The following is a 16,263-nucleotide window of genomic DNA, read 5'->3' as shown; positions in this document are numbered from 1 at the left end:
AGGATACAATTTTACAATTTAGGCATTTATCAGACGTTCTTGATCCAGAGCGACTTACATTTAAGCAAAAACAAAAGCATGTCATACATCACATATATAAAAAGTAGTTATCATGAATCATGTATAAACTAAGAACGTAACAGTGGAGTATCTATGTCAACTATACATACTATACTATAATATATATTATACAATATACATGTGTACTATATAAAGTGCTATGACTACATAAAATGCAATGCCTAGTGCCGTCTACGTAACGAGCTATAATACACATAATTGTCATCAAAAACACTGAATAATAATAATAATAATAATAATAACTTTATTTATATAGCACTTTTCTGTACAACAAATTCACTAAAAAGCAGGATAATCGAACACAATTAAATAGATGCGGCATAGCAAATCGACAACTTACAGCCAGCTGGCCAACAGTAGAAAGCATATTTAAAGATGCAATATAAAAAAACAACAACCATGTAATAGAGTTCAGTGAACAAACATTCAACGGGGCAGGGGGGGGGGGGGGGGGGGGGATGCTTTAGTACGTTTTGAGAAGAGATTTAATGGATGCAACGGTATCTGCTTGTCGGATGGTTTTGGGGAGGGTGTTCCACATTTTAGGGGCACGGACAGAGAAGGCTCGTTCTCCCTTGTTTACGCGATGGAATTTCTCGGGAACCTTTAGGAGAGCCCCGTCTGAGGACCTAAGAACCTTTAGGAGAGCCCCGTCTGAGGACCTAAGAACCTTTAGGAGAGCCCCGTCTGAGGACCTAAGAACCTTTAGGAGAGCCCCGTCTGAGGACCTAAGAACCTTTAGGAGAGCCCCGTCTGAGGACCTAAGAACCTTTAGGAGAGCCCCGTCTGAGGACCTAAGAACCTTTAGGAGAGCCCCGTCTGAGGACCTAAGAACCTTTAGGAGAGCCCCGTCTGAGGACCTAAGAACATTTAGGAGAGCCCCGTCTGAGGACCTAAGAACCTTTAGGAGAGCCCCGTCTGAGGACCTAAGAACCTTTAGGAGAGCCCCGTCTGAGGACCTAAGAACCTTTAGGAGAGCCCCGTCTGAGGACCTAAGAACCTTTAGGAGAGCCCCGTCTGAGGACCTAAGAACCTTTAGGAGAGCCCCGTCTGAGGACCTAAGAACCTTTAGGAGAGCCCCGTCTGAGGACCTAAGGACCTTTAGGAGAGCCCCGTCTGAGGACCTAAGAACCTTTAGGAGAGCCCCGTCTGAGGACCTAAGAACCTTTAGGAGAGCCCCGTCTGAGGACCTAAGAACCTTTAGGAGAGCCCCGTCTGAGGACCTAAGGACCTTTAGGAGAGCCCCGTCTGAGGACCTAAGAACATTTAGGAGAGCCCCGTCTGAGGACCTAAGAACATTTAGGAGAGCCCCGTCTGAGGACCTAAGAACCTTTAGGAGAGCCCCGTCTGAGGACCTAAGAACCTTTAGGAGAGCCCCGTCTGAGGACCTAAGAACCTTTAGGAGAGCCCCGTCTGAGGACCTAAGAACCTTTAGGAGAGCCCCGTCTGAGGACCTAAGAACCTTTAGGAGAGCCCCGTCTGAGGACCTAAGGACCTTTAGGAGAGCCCCGTCTGAGGACCTAAGAACCTTTAGGAGAGCCCCGTCTGAGGACCTAAGAACCTTTAGGAGAGCCCCGTCTGAGGACCTAAGAACCTTTAGGAGAGCCCCGTCTGAGGACCTAAGAACCTTTAGGAGAGCCCCGTCTGAGGACCCCCCCCCCCCCCCCACCACACGTATAATATATAGTCGAGCCGTTCTGATTGGCTGCCTCGTCTCCAGCCATGTTGCCTCAGAATTCTTTAGGGTCACTAATTTGAGCATAACAGCGGAGCGCAGCTAAAAAGTGGCATAACGTCAGCAGCAGACCCACAGATAATAATAATGCAGCTGGTAATTAATTGATTTAATCAATCTGGGCTTGTTTAGAATGATTTGTTTGTTTACAATGAAACAACTGATTTTGTCCGTGTAGCTCAGTCAGTAGAGCCTCTTGCCTTTTGAGTTGAACCACAAGGTCATTGGTTCAAATCCGGGTACTGACAACTCCGCCTCAGACTCTTCAAGAACTCTGTCAAAAGCTTGGTTGGCTCAGCTCAATCTGGGGACCACCTGGAACCCCCTCAAGGACCTCCTGGAACCCCCTCAACGACCACCTGGAACCCCCTCAACGACCACCTGGGACCCCCTCAACGACCACCTGGAACCCCCTCAACGACCACCTGGAACCCCCTCAACGACCACCTGGAACCCCCTCAACGACCACCTGGAACCCCCTCAACGACCACCTGGAACCCCCTCAACGACCACTAGGAATAGCAGCTTACCGTTGGCCCTTTGTGTGCAGGGACGGATTAACCCCCCACGAGGGCCCCAGGGCCACAGGGACCCCACTGGCCCAATTGCTAATTTGTCTCCCCCCCCCCCCCCCCCCCCCCCGTTTGTGTGTGTTTGTTTGTGTGTGTGTGTGTGTGTGTGTGTGTGTGTGTGTGTGTGTGTGTGTGTGTGTGTGTGTGTGTGTGTGTGTGTGTGTGTGTGTGTGTGAGCAGCAGCAGAGCTGTTTGAAGGGCAGGACGTCCACTCTCCTCTCATGTTGGTCCTCTCCTCCTACATGGGCTGCAGAGGGGTCCAGCAGGTAAGATATACCGCTATCACTGTACTGACCCATTCTGACCTGAGATCAGATTCATACCAGGTTTCCACTGGACACACACTGGTCTGATGAACCCATTCTGACCTGAGATCAGATTCATACCAGGTTTCCACTGGACACACACTGGTCTGATTAACCCATTCTGACCTGAGATCAGATTCATAACGAGGTTTCCACTGGACACACACTGTGTCTGATTAACCCATTCTGACCTGAGATCAGATTCATACCAGGTTTCCACTGGACACACACTGGTCTGATCAACCCATTCTGACCTGAGATCAGATTCTAAAAATGTCTTCTACATCCTGACAGTTTTCATTTCTGACCTGAGATCAGATTCTAAAAATGTCTTCTACATCCTGTCACTTTACCATTCTGACCTGAGATCAGATTCTAAAAAAATGTCTTCTACATCCTGACAGTTTTCCATTCTGACCTGAGATCAGATTCTATAAATGTCTTCTACATCCTGACAGTTTTCCATTCTGACCTGAGATCAGATTCTAAAAATGTCATTTTTTTAATTAATGGGACCATAATTTTCCAAAAAGAATATTATGACATTAGAAATGAGACTTTAAACTAGTGACTGGAAGGAGAAAGTATTCATGACCATGTTTATTAAGGTAATACAGTCTAGGTGAAGTTGGGCCCAAATGCATGGACTTCTATGGGGCTATGGGTTTTTCTGGGTCCAATGACAGCGCCACAACAGGCCATTATATGAACTTTAATTTCCTTAGTGGCTTCACAAAATATCTGTCTGACTGCCCCCCCTGGTTAAATATCTGTCTGACTGCCCCCCTGGTTAAATATCTGTCTGACTGCCCCCCCCCCCTGGTTAAATATCTGTCTGACTGCCCCCCTGGTTAAATATCTGTCTGACTGCCCCCCCTGGTTAAATATCTGTCTGACTGCCCCCCCCTGGTTAAATATCTGTCTGACTGCCCCCCTGGTTAAATATCTGTCTGACTGCCCCCCCTGGTTAAATATCTGTCTGACTGCCCCCCTGGTTAAATATCTGTCTGACTGCCCCCCCTGGTTAAATATCTGTCTGACTGCCCCCCCTGGTTAAATATCTGTCTGACTGCCCCCCTGGTTAAATGTCTGTCTGACTGCCCCCCTGGTTAAATGTCTGTCTGACTGCCCCCCTGGTTAAATATCTGCCTGACTGCCCCCCTGGTTAAATATCTGTCTGACTGCCCCCCTGGTTAAATATCTGCCTGACTGCCCCCCTGGGTAAATATCTGTCTGACTGCCCCCCTGGTTAAATATCTGTCTGACTGCCCCCCTGGGTAAATATCTGTCTGACTGCCCCCCCTGGTTAAATATCTGCCTGACTGCCCCCCTGGGTAAATATCTGTCTGACTGCCCCCCTGGTTAAATATCTGTCTGACTGCCCCCCTGGTTAAATATCTGTCTGACTGCCCCCCTGGGTAAATATCTGTCTGACTGCCCCCCTGGTTAAATATCTGTCTGACTGCCCCCCTGGTTAAATATCTGTCTGACTGCCCCCCTGGTTAAATATCTGTCTGACTGCCCCCCTGGTTAAATATCTGTCTGACTGCCCCCCCCCCCTGGTTAAATATCTGTCTGACTGCCCCCCTGGTTACATATCTGTCTGACTGCCCCCCCTGGTTAAATATCTGTCTGACTGCCCCCCCCTGGTTAAATATCTGTCTGACTGCCCCCCTGGTTAAATATCTGTCTGACTGCCCCCCCTGGTTAAATATCTGTCTGACTGCCCCCCTGGTTAAATATCTGTCTGACTGCCCCCCCTGGTTAAATATCTGTCTGACTGCCCCCCCTGGTTAAATATCTGTCTGACTGCCCCCCTGGTTAAATGTCTGTCTGACTGCCCCCCTGGTTAAATGTCTGTCTGACTGCCCCCCTGGTTAAATATCTGCCTGACTGCCCCCCTGGTTAAATATCTGTCTGACTGCCCCCCTGGTTAAATATCTGCCTGACTGCCCCCCTGGGTAAATATCTGTCTGACTGCCCCCCTGGTTAAATATCTGTCTGACTGCCCCCCTGGGTAAATATCTGTCTGACTGCCCCCCCTGGTTAAATATCTGCCTGACTGCCCCCCTGGGTAAATATCTGTCTGACTGCCCCCCTGGTTAAATATCTGTCTGACTGCCCCCCTGGTTAAATATCTGTCTGACTGCCCCCCTGGGTAAATATCTGTCTGACTGCCCCCCTGGTTAAATATCTGTCTGACTGCCCCCCTGGTTAAATATCTGTCTGACTGCCCCCCTGGTTAAATATCTGTCTGACTGCCCCCCTGGTTAAATATCTGTCTGACTGCCCCCCTGGTTAAATATCTGCCTGACTGCCCCCCTGGTTAAATATCTGTCTGACTGCCCCCCTGGTTAAATATCTGTCTGACTGCCCCCCTGGTTAAATATCTGCCTGACTGCCCCCCTGGTTAAATATCTGTCTGACTGCCCCCCTGGTTAAACATCTGTCTGACTGCCCCCCTGGGTAAATATCTGTCTGACTGTCCCCCTGGTTAAACATCTGTCTGACTGCCCCCCTGGTTAAATATCTGTCTGACTGCCCCCCTGGTTAAATATCTGTCTGACTGCCCCCCTGGTTAAATATCTGTCTGACTGCCCCCCTGGTTAAATATCTGTCTGACTGCCCCCCTGGTTAAATATCTGTCTGACTGCCCCCCTGGTTAAATATCTGTCTGACTGCCCCCCTGGTTAAATATCTGTCTGACTGCCCCCCTGGTTAAATATCTGTCTGACTGCCCCCCTGGTTAAATATCTGTCTGACTGCCCCCCTGGTTAAATATCTGTCTGACTGCCCCCCTGGTTAAATATCTGTCTGACTGCCCCCCTGGTTAAATATCTGTCTGACTGCCCCCCTGGTTAAATATCTGTCTGACTGCCCCCCTGGTTAAATATCTGTCTGACTGCCCCCCTGGTTAAATATCTGTCTGACTGCCCCCCTGGTTAAATATCTGTCTGACTGCCCCCCTGGTTAAATATCTGTCTGACTGCCCCCCTGGTTAAATATCTGTCTGACTGCCCCCCCTGGTTAAATATCTGTCTGACTGCCCCCCCTGGTTAAATATCTGTCTGACTGCCCCCCCTGGTTAAATATCTGTCTGACTGCCCCCCCTGGTTAAATATCTGTCTGACTGCCCCCCTGGTTAAATATCTGTCTGACTGCCCCCCCTGGTTAAATATCTGTCTGACTGCCCCCCTGGTTAAATATCTGTCTGACTGCCCCCCCTGGTTATATCTGTCTGACTGCCCCCCTGGTTAAACATCTGTCTGACTGCCCCCCTGGTTAAATATCTGTCTGACTGCCCCCCTGGTTAAATATCTGCCTGACTGCCCCCCTGGTTAAATATCTGTCTGACTGCCCCCCTGGTTAAATATCTGTCTGACTGCCCCCCTGGTTAAATATCTGTCTGACTGCCCCCCTGGTTAAATATCTGTCTGACTGCCCCCCTGGTTAAATATCTGTCTGACTGCCCCCCTGGTTAAATATCTGTCTGACTGCCCCCCCTGGTTAAATATCTGTCTGACTGCCCCCCCTGGTTAAATATCTGTCTGACTGCCCCCCCTGGTTAAATATCTGTCTGACTGCCCCCCCTGGTTAAATATCTGTCTGACTGCCCCCCTGGTTAAATATCTGTCTGACTGCCCCCCCTGGTTAAATATCTGTCTGACTGCCCCCCCCTGGTTATATCTGTCTGACTGCCCCCCTGGTTAAACATCTGTCTGACTGCCCCCCTGGTTAAATATCTGTCTGACTGCCCCCCTGGTTAAATATCTGTCTGACTGCCCCCCTGGTTAAATATCTGTCTGACTGCCCCCCTGGTTAAATATCTGTCTGACTGCCCCCCTGGTTAAATATCTGTCTGACTGCCCCCCTGGTTAAATATCTGTCTGACTGCCCCCCTGGTTAAATATCTGTCTGACTGCCCCCCTGGTTAAATATCTGTCTGACTGCCCCCCTGGTTAAATGTCTGTCTGACTGCCCCCCTGGTCTGATCTGTGACTCTTTCATGCCCATGTTAGCTCAGTACTGTCCATGACAATATGAATGCATTGTCATAGTACTGCATTCCGTGGAAACATTCCGTCTCTGGGTAGTCATGCTGCTACAGTATGCTGCTGACACACCTGTGCTTTGTCTGGTTTGTACTGTACATATACGGTAGTCTCGTGACTGCTCAGTATAGCAGCGTACAGTAAGATAAGAGCTGGCACTGTCAGGGAAATTAACCCATTCTGACCTGAGATCAGATTCTAAAAAAATATCTTCTACATCCTGACACAGTTTTCTGATGTTTCTATGTCAGTCGTTCTTCAATAAAAATAAAAAAATCTGACCTACAAGCGCCTTTTACTTACGATACAGTTGAACCTTGAACCTTGAGCACTTTGCGTTGGTCCTTAAACCACATTCTGGGCGGGAACCCCTTTTGGTGTTTTAAATATTATGTTATTCTTTTGCTATTGAAAAACAGCAGATCTACACGCTCGTAGATCTTGTAGATCTGCTGTTTTTGAACAAATCGTGACAATGTGGTGCAAATCTTTTAATATATATTCTTTCAGATTGAACGTTTTTAGCTAAGTATAAGCGGGGGGAGGGGAGGGGGAGGGGGCGGGCCCCCATGACGATTATGAAAACATCTCGTCTCTGCTTCTCCTCCAGGTGGGCTGGTCTCTGCTGTAACAGTGTGTGTGTGTGTGTGTGTGTGTGTGTGTGTGTGTGTGTGTGTGTGTGTGTGTGTGTGTGTGTGTGTGTGTGTGTGTTCCTCCAGGTGGGCTGGTCTCTGCTGTAACTGTGTGTGTGTGTGTGTGTGTGTGTGTGTGTGTGTGTGTGTGTGTGTGTGTGTGTGTGTGTGTGTGTGTGTGTGTGTGTGTGTGTGTGTGTGTGTGTGTGTGTGTGTGTGTGTGTGTGTGTGTGTTCCCCCAGGTGGGCTGGTCCCTGCTGTAACAGTGTGTGTGTGTGTGTGTGTGTGTGTGTGTGTGTGTGTGTGTGTGTGTGTGTGTGTGTGTGTGTGTGTGTGTAGGTGGGCTGGTCCCTGCTGTGTCGGCTGGTTGAGATCTGTCCTTCCACTCTGGACGAGTTGACCAGACCACTGGGAGCCGCCAAGGACTGGGATGTACTGGGAGTCCACCAGTAAGTACTGGGAGGTACTGGGAGGTACTGGGAGGTACTGGGAGGTACTGGGAGGTACTGGGAGTCCACCAGTAAGTACTGAGAGGTTCTGGGAGGTACTGGGGGGTACTGGGAGGTACTGGGAGGTACTGGGAGTCCACCAGTAAGTACTGGGAGGTTCTGGGAGGTACTGGGAGGTACTGGGAGGTACTATGAGGTACTAGGAGGTACTATGAGGTACTGGGAGGTACTATGAGGTACTGGGAGGTACTATGAGGTACTGGGAGGTACTATGAGGTACTGGGAGGTACTAGGAGGTACTATGAGGTACTAGGAGGTACTAGGAGGTACTGGGAGGTACTAGGAGGTACTATGAGGTACTAGGAGGTACTGGGAGGTACTGGGAGGTACTGGGAGGTAGTGGGAGGTAGCGGGAGGCACTGGGAGGTACTGGGAGGTACTGGGGGGTTCTGGGAGGTACTGGGAGGTTCTGGGAGGTTCTGGGAGGTACTGGGAGGTTCTGGGAGGTTCTGGGAGGTACTATGAGGTACTGGGAGGTACTGGGGGGTACTGGGAGGTACTGGGGGGTACTGGGGGTTCTGGGAGGTACTGGGAGGTACTGGGAGGTTCTGGGAGGTTCTGGGAGGTTCTGGGAGGTACTATGAGGTACTGGGAGGTACTGGGGGGTTCTGGGAGGTACTCGTAGAGATGAGTCCCAGGGACATTAATGAGTCCCACTTCAACAACATATATTTTTACAAATTGCAGCATTTAACTCCCATTTCATTTTATATGGTTATAATGTGGTTATAATCATGTAGAAAACAGAAGAAGAAATAATTATTATAACCATCAAAATAAACTATAATTAAAAAAAAAACAGTACAGTAGTACAGTAGTGCATCCCGTGGATGCAGAGGTCGTTGTTTTATTGCGTCCCTTAATTATAAACTGCGTTTTGGGATGCAAAATTCACCCTATGTTAATCTCTGTCCTCCTGTTGTTGTGTCCAGACAGATCCTGAAGGTGTTGGCCCAATACAGCGCCGACTGCAAGGTGACCATGGTTGGACTGAGGGCCCTGGCTCTGCTGCTCACCTCAGGTACCGTTTCTGTACCAGGGCCCTGGCTCTGCTGCTCACCTCAGGTACCGTTTCTGTACCAGGGCCCTGGCTCTGCTGCTCACCTCAGGTACTGTTTCTGTACCAGGGCCCTGGCTCTGCTGCTCACCTCAGGTACTGTTTCTATTAGGCATGTCACGATATATCGTACATCGCGATATATCAATATTATATCCAGACGATATGTATCGATTTATTAAAAAAAATAAGAAAAAAATCGATTTTCAAAAAAAGAATATATATATACATTTTTTTCTTTTTTTAGGGGTGGGGGGGGGGGGGGGGGGGGGGGGCTCGTGTGTGATAAGACATGTCAGCTGTAATCATATTCCATCATATTGACATGATTTTGGAGAGAAATGAGACAGTAGAGGCCTGCAGAGGGGAGCTGTATGTGTGTCTGTGACTGTAGAGGAATGAGACAGTAGAGGCCTGCAGAGGGGAGCTGTATGTGTGTCTGTGACTGTAGAGGAATGAGACAGTAGAGGCCTGCAGAGGGGAGCTGTATATGTGTCTGTGACTGTGCCCAGGTGATGGTCGTTATTGATGCTCATTAATACATCAAGGAAGGCAATTATTTTTGCAATGTAGTTAAATAAAAATTGTGAAAAAGCTTTTTTGGGGGGGGGAAGATGAATCATAAAATAAATAAAAAAAGGTAATTTGTCTGGAAAATCATTGTGTTGAAAATATCGTGATAAATCGTATCGTGAACCTCATATGGTGATACGTATCGTATCATGAGTTGAGTGTATATCGTTACATGCCTAGTTTCTATACCAGGGTTCTGGATATGCTGATGACCTCAGATACTGATAATGTGAGACATCCGGGGTCTCCTCCCAGTGGGACGTGGTCCTTGGTCTGCCCCGGGGGTCTCCTCCCAGTGGGACGTGGTCCTTGGTCTGCCCCGGGGGTCTCCTCCCAGTGGGACGTGGTCCTTGGTCTGCCCCGGGGTCTCCTCCCAGTGGGACGTGGTCCTTGGTCTGCCCCGGGGTCTCCTCCCAGTGGGACGTGGTCCTTGGTCTGCCCCGGGGGTCTCCTCCCAGTGGGACGTGATCTTTGGTCTGCCCCGGGGTCTCCTCCCAGTGGGACGTGATCCTTGGTCTGCCCCGGGGGTCTCCTCCCAGTGGGACGTGGTCCTTGGTCTGCCCCGGGGTCTCCTCCCAGTGGGACGTGGTCCTTGGTCTGCCCCGGGGGTCTCCTCCCAGTGGGACGTGGTCCTTGGTCTGCCCCGGGGTCTCCTCCCAGTGGGACGTGGTCCTTGGTCTGCCCCGGGGGTCTCCTCCCAGTGGGACGTGGTCCTTGGTCTGCCCCGGGGTCTCCTCCCAGTGGGACGTGGTCCTTGGTCTGCCCCGGGGTCTCCTCCCAGTGGGACGTGGTCCTTGGTCTGCCCGGGATCTCCTCCCAGTGGGACGTGGTCCTTGGTCTGCCCCGGGGTCTCCTCCCAGTGGGACGTGGTCCTTGGTCTGCCCCGGGGTCTCCTCCCAGTGGGACGTGATCCTTGGTCTGCCCCGGGGTCTCCTCCCAGTGGGACGTGGTCCTTGGTCTGCCCCGGGGTCTCCTCCCAGTGGGACGTGGTCCTTGGTCTGCCCCGGGGGTCTCCTCCCAGTGGGACGTGGTCCTTGGTCTGCCCCGGGGTCTCCTCCCAGTGGGACGTGGTCCTTGGTCTGCCCCGGGGGTCTCCTCCCAGTGGGACGTGGTCCTTGGTCTGCCCCGGGGTCTCCTCCCAGTGGGACGTGGTCCTTGGTCTGCCCCGGGGTCTCCTCCCAGTGGGACGTGGTCCTTGGTCTGCCCGGGATCTCCTCCCAGTGGGACGTGGTCCTTGGTCTGCCCCGGGGTCTCCTCCCAGTGGGACGTGGTCCTTGGTCTGCCCCGGGGTCTCCTCCCAGTGGGACGTGATCCTTGGTCTGCCCCGGGGTCTCCTCCCAGTGGGACGTGGTCCTTGGTCTGCCCCGGGGTCTCCTCCCAGTGGGACGTGGTCCTTGGTCTGCCCCGGGGTCTCCTCCCAGTGGGACGTGATCCTTGGTCTGCCCCGGGGGTCTCCTCCCAGTGGGACGTGGTCCTTGGTCTGCCCCGGGGTCTCCTCCCAGTGGGACGTGGTCCTTGGTCTGCCCCGGGGGTGTCCTCCCAGTGGGACGTGGTCCTTGGTCTGCCCTGGGGTCTCCTCCCAGTGGGACGTGGTCCTTGGTCTGCCCCGGGGGTCTCCTCCCAGTGGGACGTGGTCCTTGGTCTGCCCCGGGGGTCTCTTCCCAGTGGGACGTGGTCCTTGGTCTGCCCCGGGGTCTCCTCCCAGTGGGACGTGGTCCTTGGTCTGCCCCGGGGTCTCCTCCCAGTGGGACGTGGTCCTTGGTCTGCCCCGGGGTCTCCTCCCAGTGGGACGTGGTCCTTGGTCTGCCCCGGGGGTCTCCTCCCAGTGGGACGTGGTCCTTGGTCTGCCCTGGGGTCTCCTCCCAGTGGGACGTGGTCCTTGGTCTGCCCCGGGGGTCTCCTCCCAGTGGGACGTGGTCCTTGGTCTGCCCCGGGGGTCTCTTCCCAGTGGGACGTGGTCCTTGGTCTGCCCCGGGGTCTCCTCCCAGTGGGACGTGGTCCTTGGTCTGCCCCGGGGTCTCCTCCCAGTGGGACGTGGTCCTTGGTCTGCCCCGGGGTCTCCTCCCAGTGGGACGTGGTCCTTGGTCTGCCCCGGGGTCTCCTCCCAGTGGGACGTGGTCCTTGGTCTGCCCCGGGGTCTCCTCCCAGTGGGACGTGGTCCTTGGTCTGCCCCGGGGTCTCCTCCCAGTGGGACGTGGTCCTTGGTCTGCCCCGGGGTCTCCTCCCAGTGGGACGTGGTCCTTGGTCTGCCCCGGGGTCTCCTCCCAGTGGGACGTGGTCCTTGTTCTGCCCCGGGGGTCTCCTCCCAGTGGGATGTGATCCTTGGTCTGCCCCGGGGGGGGTCTCCTCCCAGTGGGACGTGGTCCTTGGTCTGAGCCACAAATACACAATAAAGAGAGTTCCACCGTGTTCAGTTTGGAACATACAGACACAGGTTTGTGTTTCCACCGCATTGTGTTGGACGGAACAATTGTCATTGTTTGATGCCTAGCTGAATGGTTAGAGAGCCTGTCTGGAGAGAAGGAGTCTCCTGAGGTTTGAATCTCAGTAAGAGATGCTGAGAGGTGGCTCACCATCAGGTGGTGATGTTGATCCATCATTTCTTGATCTTTCTGCTGTTCCTTCGTCTGGAATGTGGTCTCGGTTCTTATTGTTGTTGTCCTTGGTTGCCATGGCTGCCAGTTCCCACCTGATGTCGTGTGGGAGTTCTGATTGGTCCAGAGCGTACTGAATAACTTCTAGCTTACATAACGTCTTAAGACAAGGACTGAAGTCTAAGATGAACAGCTCATCAGAGATAGGGTAAACTCCTTTGTATCCTCCAAAGAGGATGATACGATCTCCCACAATGCAACAGCACATGCCACACATTGGACATGGTCCTTTCCCCTTGGGCTCAACCTTCTTCCAGGAGAAGGTCTCTGGACTGAATTTCCACACATCATTGAAGGTCTGGTTACTGTTCCGGCCACCAAATATGTACAGCTCTCCATTGTAGGTAAATGCTGAATTATACCAGCGCCCTTCTGGTAGAAGTTGTGCAGAAGGTGTGTCCAGCCAGACGTTTGTCTCTGTGTCAAACACTCTGATGGTGTTGTAGCCCCCCTGGGACCCCCAGCCCCCAAATACAAACATCTTGGTACCAATGATGGTGGCAGAGTGACAGTCTGAAGCAGGAGGTGGAGTTCCTCTGGTGTTAATTAAAGTCCAGACCATTGTGCTGGTGTCCAACTTGTACATGTCATTAATGTATCGAGTCAGCTTGGTTTCTCCTCCATGGATAAACATGACCTTCTCCAACACACAGGCTGAGTGGTAGCACCTCTCCTCTGGAACAGTCCCAGAAACCCTGGGTTGGAACCATCTGTGGGAGTCAACATCAAATGCATAAAGCACATTGCAGTAAGGATAGCCTCCCCAGATGTAGACTGTATCTTCAACCAACACAGCTGTGTGGCCCCGGCGCCTAGATGGAACCTCAAGGTGACCGTCTCCTCTTCCTGGTTCCACTGGAGGTAACTTCTTCCAACATAAAGACACTGTGTTGAAGACATGGACATCCATCTGTTCCATGATGTTGATGGTCCCTCCATCACAGCGGCCTCCAAAGGAATACAGTTTGTTCCTCACTGCTACAGCAGCATGATAGGCTCGCTTTGGTCCTCCTGCTTTGGAAACGGTCCAAGACAACATCTGACTGTCTGTCTGTCTGTCTGTCTGTCTGTCTGTCTGTCTGTCTGTCTGTCTGTCTGTCTGTCTGTCTGTCTGTCTGTGTCTCTCTCTCTCTCTCTCTCTCTCTCTCTCTCTCTCTCTCTCTTCTCTCTCTCGACGTCTACAGTAATTTTCAACACGGAGCATCATCTTATATCTTCTGGTGTGAAATCACACGAGACACAAACTGTTGCCATGCACGCCTTAACGACGCCAATTAGTGCAGCTGTTCTTCATCTGCACCCTTTGAACTCTATTGCTGTATTTATTACTTCATTGCGGCTACCTTGGGATCTATGGATCTATGGGTCTATGGATCTATGGGTGTATGGATCTATGGGTCTTCCACACGCTACAGGGTTCCCTAACACTGAGCTGTGTTGTATTTTGAGGCTGTGTGTGTGTGCGTGCACGCGTGCGCGGAATGTGCTCAAGCTGACTGGCTGAGCACGGAATGTGATGTATGGTGATAACAGTGCCGCTCACGTCACGCGGGTGTGATATGTTTCTCCATATCGCTGTGTGAGAGACATTCCACTGAGCAACTCAAAGTGAGGCTGAATGACAAGCATTTTGCATTCTGGCTCTTTGAGGGGAGCTAGCGCCCCCTGTGGCCAGCTTGGTGTGTTTGTGTGTTCTCAGGGGCGGCCTTAGGAATCTGGAGGCCCGTTTCAAGACCAAATATGAGGCCCCCATATACCTATGACATAATTATTTTGTTGAGGCCCCCTGAGGGTGGAGACCCCCCTGAGGGTGGAGACCCCCCTGAGGGTGCAGGCCCCCCCTGAGGGTGGAGCCCCCCCTGAGGGTGGATACCCCCCCCTGAGGGTGGAGCCCCCCCTGAGTGTGGAGACCCCCCTGAGGGTGCAGGCCCCCCCTGAGGGTGGAGCCCCCCCTGAGGGTGGATACCCCCCCCTGAGGGTGGAGCCCCCCCTGAGTGTGGAGACCCCCCTGAGGGTGCAGGCCCCCCCTGAGGGTGGAGGCCCCCCCTGAGGGTGGAGACCCCCCTGAGGGTGGAGACCCCCCTGAGGGTGCAGGCCCCCATATACAGTACAGCACTTCATACTGAGAATGCAGGAGATTCAATTAAACCCATTCTGACCTATAAATGTCTTCTACATCCTGACAGTTTTCTGAAAAAGCTATGTTTCTATGTCAGCCGTTCTTCGACTTTTCAAAAATAGCAGATCTACAAGCTCATAGCGCGCCACTCGGTGGCGCGCTATGAGCTTGTAGATCTGCTATTTTCCAATAGCTAAAGCATAGCATAATGCTAACACGAAAAAGGGGTTCCCGCCCAAAATGGAAGAACATATTTTCTGATGGGGGTCGGGGCCCCCCCGGCGGCCAAATACAGATCATTCTGAGGGGCCTTGACGTGAAGAAGGTTGAGAACTTTTAGGATTTAGAAAACATCTTTTAATCAGACCAGTGTGTGTCCAGTGGAAACCTCGTATGAATCTGATCTCAGGTCAGAATGGGTTATAATCAGACCAGTGTGTGTGTCCAGTGGAAACCTCGTATGAATCTGATCTCAGGTCAGAATGGGTTAAGAATCGTCCTCAGGTCAAAATGGGTTGAAGTGAGTGGCACACGGAGTGGCAAAGCAACAAGCAAAGTGAGTTTAACGTTGTTTAATGTTTGTTTAATGCGATCAGATCCGATTTTCTGTGTGGATGTCTGGGCTGTCGAGGGCCTAGCCTGATCATCAGACGGTAGCTTTCTACAGTCCACTCAGAGAGTGGGCGGGGTCTTTGGGCTGGACCCAGGCTAGTCGAGACCAAGGAAGCTCTTAGAAGGAAGTGAAGTGGTCACGTGACCGGGCTGCGCCATGACACTTTCATGGACACTTTCATGGGAGCCAAACTCACACCGGAAGTGCAATGAATACATGGCAGTGGTTCAATGAATACATGGCAGTGAATGGAGCCGGCTGGACCAGCTCATAACAAACATTATTCATGAACGATTGAGACCTTTGTCATATAATTGGTTCAGGAATATGAAAGAAGACATAAGTGATATCACACGTTGTTTCCGAGTGGTTGTTTTTCGACTTAATAAAGTCTATTTATTTTTATTGAGGTATTTATAGAAGAGCACATAGTACGTTTTCTGCCTGGGCTGCTCTCTGCTCTTTGAAAAAATAAATCACATTAAGTAGTATGCACATCAAAAAATAAGACAGCCTAAAATAACGTGTTATATATATTATTTTATTTTCCAGAAGCGATCACTTTACAAAAGGTCTCAGTCATTCATAAATAATGTTTGTTCATGAGCTGGTCACTGAGCTCTCATTGGCTCCAGTGTTCATGAGCTGGTCACTGAGCTCTCATTGGCTCCCGTGTTCATGAGCTGGTCACTATGAGCTCTCATTGGCTCCAGTGTTCATGAGCTGGTCACTGAGCTCTCATTGACTCCAGTGTTCATGAGCTGGTCACTGAGCTCTCATTGACTCCAGTGTTCATGAGCTGGTCACTGAGCTCTCATTGACTCCAGTGTTCATGAGCTGGTCACTGAGCTCTCATTGGCTCCAGTGTTCATGAGCTGGTCACTGAGCTCTCATTGGCTCCAGTGTTCATGAGCTGGTCACTGAGCTCTCATTGACTCCAGTGTTCATGAGCTGGTCACTGAGCTCTCATTGGCTCCAGTGTTCATGAGCTGGTCACTGAGCTCTCATTGGCTCCAGTGTTCATGAGCTGGTCACTGAGCTCTCATTGGCTCCAGTGTTCATGAGCTGGTCACTGAGCTCTCATTGGCTCCAGGGCATTCTGCCGAACTTCCGGGTGCAGTTTGGCTCGCGTGAAAGTGTCATGGCGCAGCCCAGTCACGTGACCACTTCACTTCCTTCTCAGAGCTTCCTTGGTCGAGACCAGGAAGTGGTTTTTTTGTGCCACTCAGCAGGCGTTCTGTGATGTCATGATGATGTAATGTTCTGTGACAACATAGTGTATAATAAATAAATAACAACAACAACATGGAATATTATATGAGGCCACATGGAAACGGCACAACCAGGAAGCAAGACATATT

At 51.4% G+C, this 16,263-nt stretch overlaps 1 protein-coding gene across 1 annotated transcript in view; it reads left to right on the top strand.

The window, feature by feature from the left end:
* The window catches only part of lrrk2 (leucine-rich repeat kinase 2), a 191,666-nt gene that overhangs the window by 1,603 nt on the left and 173,800 nt on the right, over nucleotides 1–16,263 (top strand). Inside the window, exons 2-4 of the mRNA XM_083762898.1 lie at nucleotides 2,569–2,654; nucleotides 7,717–7,826; nucleotides 8,819–8,907. Of these exons, the coding sequence (XP_083619024.1) occupies nucleotides 2,569–2,654; nucleotides 7,717–7,826; nucleotides 8,819–8,907 (285 nt within the window). The remainder of the gene's footprint in view (nucleotides 1–2,568; nucleotides 2,655–7,716; nucleotides 7,827–8,818; nucleotides 8,908–16,263) is intronic.

The sequence above is a fragment of the Protomyctophum parallelum genome (assembly GCF_964188405.1).
Source record: "Protomyctophum parallelum genome assembly, chromosome: 4".
In the NCBI taxonomy this organism is placed as follows: Eukaryota; Metazoa; Chordata; class Actinopteri; order Myctophiformes; family Myctophidae; genus Protomyctophum; species Protomyctophum parallelum.
The sequence above is the reverse complement of the archived record's forward strand: the minus strand, read 5'-3'. Positions and strand labels throughout refer to the sequence as shown.